The sequence below is a fragment of the Lissotriton vulgaris genome, unplaced genomic scaffold (genome assembly GCF_964263255.1).
Source record: "Lissotriton vulgaris unplaced genomic scaffold, aLisVul1.2 SCAFFOLD_13944, whole genome shotgun sequence".
Lineage (NCBI taxonomy): Eukaryota > Metazoa > Chordata > Amphibia > Caudata > Salamandridae > Lissotriton > Lissotriton vulgaris.
Window position 1 is genome coordinate 2,074 of NW_028245737.1, and position 6,189 is coordinate 8,262.

Sequence of the window (6,189 nt, forward strand, 5' to 3'; positions counted from 1 at the left end):
GTCAGGAGGTTGAGGATCCAGCACCAAAGCATGGTCATAGTTAATATTTCTTAATTGTTAAAATGAATGTAATTATTTATCTTCTGAGACCTGTTACTTTATTTAATAGCATTTCTCTGTCATTTTATTTTGTGTATGATGTAGCAAAGCCTCAGACTTTGCAACATTGTGTATCACCAGTATCGCTCAATTACAGAGGTGACAAACATTCGTAAAATGAAAAAAAAGGGTGGGCGAACCACCTGATAAGCTCTGTACCTCCAATTGCCCTGCTGCTGAAGAAATGCAAGCAGTTGTGGTGGAATGTGTTTTCGTGCTGCTGTGCATGGGTGCAAGAGCAGCCCTGACTGACATTAAGGAAATAAGGGGTCAGATGTACTAAATTATTTAGCGATCGAAAAACCATTCAGTGTGCAAATTCAGAGTGTTTGACACAGCTAAAAAGTTATTTTGTATATACTAATCCAATTTTAGGAGTTGGTCAAGCTTTATCATCACATTACAGTTAAATATAGCAATCAGCTTTTCCTGGCTTTCCATACCAGCATCACTAGAAATAATCAACCTACCTGGTAGTTGTCCCTTCAAATCTTATCAGGTAGAAACAGCTGTTGGACCTGGCCTTCTCTGGAGTGTCACCCCTAAATATTTTGCCTTCCTCCTCCTTTTGTTTTTGCTGAATTCGTTGTTCTTGGCCTTAGGACTCTGTGCACTTTACCATTGATAACCAGTGCTAAAGTGCTTGTGCTATCTCTTCTAAGCATGATACAATTGGCTTATACCAAATTGGCATATTCAATTTTCTTGTAAATCTCTAGTAGAGTATCGCTACATGTGCCACCCACTTAAGTAGCACTTTGGACATGCCTCAGGCCTGCCATTGCAGAGCCTGTGTGTTTAGTTTTAAACTTCCATTTCAACCTAGGAAAATAAATCTTTCGCCAGACCCAAACTTTCCTTTTGTTTTATTTATAAGTCACCCCTAGGACAGGTTCCTGGGCAGCCCAGAGAGGAGGGTGTAGTGTATTTAAAACGATGGACATGTACTTTTAAGATTGACATGTCATGGTAGTGGAAAACTCTTACATTTGTTTTTCCCTACTGCAGGGCCTATCTCTCCCATAGGATAACATTGGAATCTCCATATTACATTTTATAAGTGTACCTCCCAAATGGGAAGAGATGAGCTCTTCAAATGTGTTGTCTCTGGAAACACAATTTAAAATCTTAAGATATAGTGAAGTTGGATTTTAAATTGCAATTCTGCAAATGCCACTCTTACAAAGTTGCAAAAACCACGGGTGATGGACAGAATGCAGTACAATGTCATACATTCACCCCAGTACAGAGATCTGGGCCTAAATCCATTGTTTTCTTGCACTCCACACCACCCCAGTTCAGACATGGCCATATACAAATCAGTCTGACCCTGTGCCTCATGGGAACAGTCCAGCCCGAACTGCCAAGCCATGCCTTCCCTGGACCGGAAAAAAGCTTCCGAGGACCGGTTTCTGGAATTCCAGCCGTCTCCAGCCCGGCTTGCTTGAATCCAGTGGTGTGGAGTGCATGGGACTCACGTCTGAGCATACCCATCCCACTCGGGGTGACAAATGCAAAAACCACTGGTTGTGGTTCTGAAAAGTTTGGACCCTGCTATATTATATACAGAAGCCCAACACTCGTGTCAGAAAATATCATCATACCACGACAAATTTGGTATCAGCAGACCGGTAATGATCAGGACATTATGCCTGTGCATTTGCGTCACGATTGAGTGACGGGAACACCCCTAAACCGCACTTCCTGTGTTGAACCCTTGGGTTCCATTTTGTGAGCGGCATCCATCTTGTGGATTGCCCTTACATAGTCAATTGACCCAGGCCGAATTCGAGCTGAAAGGACACGTCCACCTTTCCTGACTCCTCTCTGACCTGGGCGAGCTGCCTTTACTGCCTCCAGCCAAACCTGTTCGGGCAGCCCTCAACCCAGTGGTCGAGCAAGATTAGCATCAAGGCACAACCTGTCATAAACCATTTACCGCATACAAACCACACTTTATCATACACACACCTGTCCCTGTTTCTTCTTTATGGCTAGTTTTACAAGGAGGAGGTGCCCGATTTTATTGGGGTTTCATCGATATCTGATGGAAGTTCTGGGCCTGACCAGGTAATCCATCACGAACTGGACAAACGAAAATATGGGCTTGCCATCATGACTTTGCTTTTTCTTTATTGTGAAAAATATTTATGGTCGAATTGTAAAACAGAGAATTTCTGCCTGAAGTGTAATATCGTGTATAAAAGGAGAAGGCCGGCTCTGTAAAAACGAGCAGTCTCCTGAGAATATACACACAGCGTTGTTGTACTTCTAGGACGCCTGTTACTTGGTTGCAGCCAATAAATTCGATCTTTGACTTCACCTGGAAGACTCGTGTTTCTGCGGTCTGAATCAGGAAAGGACTCGAGGTCTTTGGGTGTTGCCCTGACACCGCTGGGTTACCGGATCAGTACCGGTTCTGAAAAACCCAGTTCCTCAGTTGGCGCCCAACGTGGGGCGGTATCAGCGGTACCGGTCCAAGCCAGATGTTCGTGAGGAGCTTCGTGTGAAAATTCCGGAGGATGGCCAGCCACTTCAGCGACCCCTGTATGTCGACGTGGTTCCGAAGGTCTTTGCTGCAAGGTTCCCCGCGTCCCGACGGCTACGAAGGACTGCTGCCCTGACTATCACCCTGATTTGGACCCTTGATGATTGGTAGAGCGAAACGTTAGACGAGTCTTCTGGTGACGTCATCGATACCTCAGTTAAGTATAAGTGGAGCGTCTCCCAGTCCTTAGTTTGTTTGGTGTCCCCTTTTGGGACCGCTTTGATTTGGAACTTGCAAGCGCCAAAGCCGAAGGACTCGTGTATTCACGAGAAATATCGTAATCGATAATCCTTTGAAGTTTGAAGCTAGACTAGAGAGAGAGAATATGCCTGGTCTTAGCAGACTTGGAAACTTGTTTTGTCTTGGTTGTAATAATAGGGACTCCCGACTGGAGGACTTGTGCCCGGTTCCTCCGATTGGGACTCCAACGTATGAATTATATGTGAAACATGGGGTAGGCCCCATCACATACAATGAAGTGTGGATCAAATACACCAGAAAGGACGGTGTTTTAAAATGGCCCCAATATGGTAGCTTTGATGCTGAAATCCTAGATAATCTCGAAGTTAAACTATTTAAGAAGAAAGCCCGGCCGGCAATGTTTGACTCTTTCCGCCTGTGGCGTAAGGAGGCCAAACAGAAGGAAATTAAACTAGCGAAGAAAGATAAGAGAGAAAGGGGTATCTCTGTAATGCAAGCTGCTAGGCAGTATAAAGACAATGAAGAAGAACAGATGAGTGAGCAGTTGCACAGGCAACGTAAAATGGTAATAGATAAATGCTACCCAGTTTTGCCGCCTCTTCAGCAAGAAGCAGCAAAAGAGCTTGAAAAAGATACCCTAATGTCACATTTGTTAAGTTCACCACCGCCCTACGCGCAAAATGCTACGGCACCTCCACAACCTTTAGTTGTGCAACCCATGGTTGTTCTACCCCCTGGTCCTCCACAGCACCCACCAGCTACTCTTCAGCTGGCTCCTATTCCTCGGGTGCAGCCTTCCCAAGGGTCACCGGCCTTTACACCTGCTCTCCCTATACTTCCTGCAACTTTACCTACTGTATCGACTACCACTCCTGGTACTACTCCTGACACTGCCTCAGCATCTGCCTCATCTCATCCTGCCTTCCCACTTGTCTTTTCATCAACTTCTCCGTCTGTCCGCCAGAGAGTGGCAAGCACTGTTTCTATTATTCTATATCCGTTGTTTGGAGCGGCAAGTCCGGCTCCTACCTCTGGGCACACACAGTTGCGTAGCCACCTGCCTGATTCTAGGGAGAAAGAAGTATTGGATCGTTTGGCACATAGATGGGTGACTAACCCGACAATATATGGTCTAAAATCTGTTATGGATGTTTTCCATCAGTGGGAAGCATCAAAGCAGAGGTACGTTTTTGAGAAAATGTGTGCTTTTCTATGCGAAGACTTAGAAGAGAATGATTTGGACTTTAGTCCGCCCGAGTTGAGCCATGTACTGTTTGAATTTTCGAAAGGTACAATTGTGGGTTCAGATGTTAGGAAAGCCGTTGCGACGTTGTTATCCCTTAGAACTGAAGGTGTTTCCAAGTCGTTGTTTGATCATGATTCTTCTGTCAAGAAGAAGGGAAGACAATATCCAATGAGAGAGGTTCCACCAGTATGGAGAGAGGGAGGCGCAGCAGCGAATCCACCTATTCAGCCTCATTTTCAGCGTGTGTGGGTACATGTCCCATGGAAACGAGCTGAAGTAGTAGCCCTTAAGCAGACATTGCCCGATCCCCGCAAAAATCCTGCAGGATATTACAAAGAATTATCTCAGACTGCAGGCTCCTGTATCATGAATTTAGCTGATATCGATATGTTATTTGGGAATGTTGTTCCACAGCCTTTATGGGGAAAGATTCGTCATACAGATCATGATCAAGAGCTAGGCGACACATGGGCGAATATTACCGCTGCTGATACTAGACAAGTTGGTGGTGCCAAACCCGAGCCTTTAATAGCAGAACTCTCTGGTAGAATTATTACGTATATGAAGACTTTGATGCCCGAATTGCGTGTAAATTGGGATAAGTTGTCTGCGTGTAAGCAAAAGAAAGATGAAACAGTGTCTGATTTCTTTACCAGGTTTGAAGAAACGTTTGTCGACCACAGTGGTCAAGATATCAGCACAGAAGGTGGTCAGCGACTGTTCGTCGATAAATTTGTACACAACCTGCTTCCAGAGTTGTGTAAAAAGTTGAAGGATTCAGAGAGTTCGTGGGCAGTCTCTTCTTCAGCACAGATATTGGCTACTGCACAATATTATGAAAATAGAGACAAAGATGAGAAAGAAAGAGCAGAAAAGAAAACTAAAGAGTTAAAAACAAAGGTCCTGTTACAGCAAGCATACCCGCCACGTGGTGGTAGTGGCCAGAATAATGGCGGTCAGAATAACTATCAGAATAATTATCAGCAACCTCCACAGTTTCAAAAGCCAAGAGTAGAGTATACTCAGCCACGCGTTCCTGTAGGTCCCAATCAGTGTTCGTATTGCAAGGAAGAAGGTCATTTTAAATATAGTTGCCCTATCTTGTTACAGTGCACAAATGGTGACGTTTGTCGACCACAGTGGTCAAGATATCAGCACAGAAGGTGGTCAGCGACTGTTCGTCGATAAATTTGTACACAACCTGCTTCCAGAGTTGTGTAAAAAGTTGAAGGATTCAGAGAGTTCGTGGGCAGTCTCTTCTTCAGCACAGATATTGGCTACTGCACAATATTATGAAAATAGAGACAAAGATGAGAAAGAAAGAGCAGAAAAGAAAACTAAAGAGTTAAAAACAAAGGTCCTGTTACAGCAAGCATACCCGCCACGTGGTGGTAGTGGCCAGAATAATGGCGGTCAGAATAACTATCAGAATAATTATCAGCAACCTCCACAGTTTCAAAAGCCAAGAGTAGAGTATACTCAGCCACGCGTTCCTGTAGGTCCCAATCAGTGTTCGTATTGCAAGGAAGAAGGTCATTTTAAATATAGTTGCCCTATCTTGTTACAGTGCACAAATGGTGTGTCAAACACAAGAGGTAGAGGTGTCCAGCAAACACCTAGAGGTAGAGGACGTGGAAACGCCCATCAGAATGCACGCTCCTTTCCGCCTCAGGATTCTATGAATAAGTTTGATCAGCAGAAGAACGCATCTGGTAGGACAGCTCAGTACTACGCTGATGATTACTATGCAGAAGATGAGTATGTGGAGGGTAATGATTGCTAGGACAGCCATGGACAAAGAGAGGGAGTTGTTTCAGTTCCAGTAGATCAGAGTGGACCATACGTTGAGGTGATTACATCAGGTGTGTCAGAACCTTTTCTGTTGGATACTGGTGCTACAAAGAGTTCTATGATGCACTCAAAACTCCCTGGCGCACCTTTGTCTGGTGAAATGAATGTTTCTGTAGGTTTTTCTGGCGCCCCGGTTAGGAACCCGATTTCATGTCCTATGTCTCTGTCTGTTGGTCCTTGTGAATTTAAAGCACCCCTTATTCTGACAGCAGGTTGTGGTGAGAACTTGTTGGGATTGGACCTG

At 44.6% G+C, this 6,189-nt stretch overlaps 1 protein-coding gene across 1 annotated transcript; it reads left to right on the forward strand.

The window, feature by feature from the left end:
* Positions 1-2,972: 2,972 nt before the first annotated feature.
* LOC147666297 (uncharacterized) lies at positions 2,973-5,877 on the forward strand. The gene is made up of 2 exons (XM_086949152.1): positions 2,973-5,105; positions 5,557-5,877. The coding sequence occupies exons 1-2, from the start codon at positions 2,973-2,975 to the stop codon at positions 5,875-5,877; spliced, it is 2,454 nt and encodes an 817-aa protein (XP_086805278.1).
* Positions 5,878-6,189: the final 312 nt, after the last annotated feature.

Coding starts and splice junctions, on each gene's coding strand:
- LOC147666297 (XM_086949152.1), top strand. CDS start 2,973: ATGCCTGGTCTTAGCAGACTTGGAAACTTGTTTTGTCTTGGTTGTAAT. Junction 5,106..5,556: donor CACAGTTTCAAAAGCCAAGA/GTAGAGTATACT, acceptor CAGTTTCAAAAG/CCAAGAGTAGAGTATACTCA.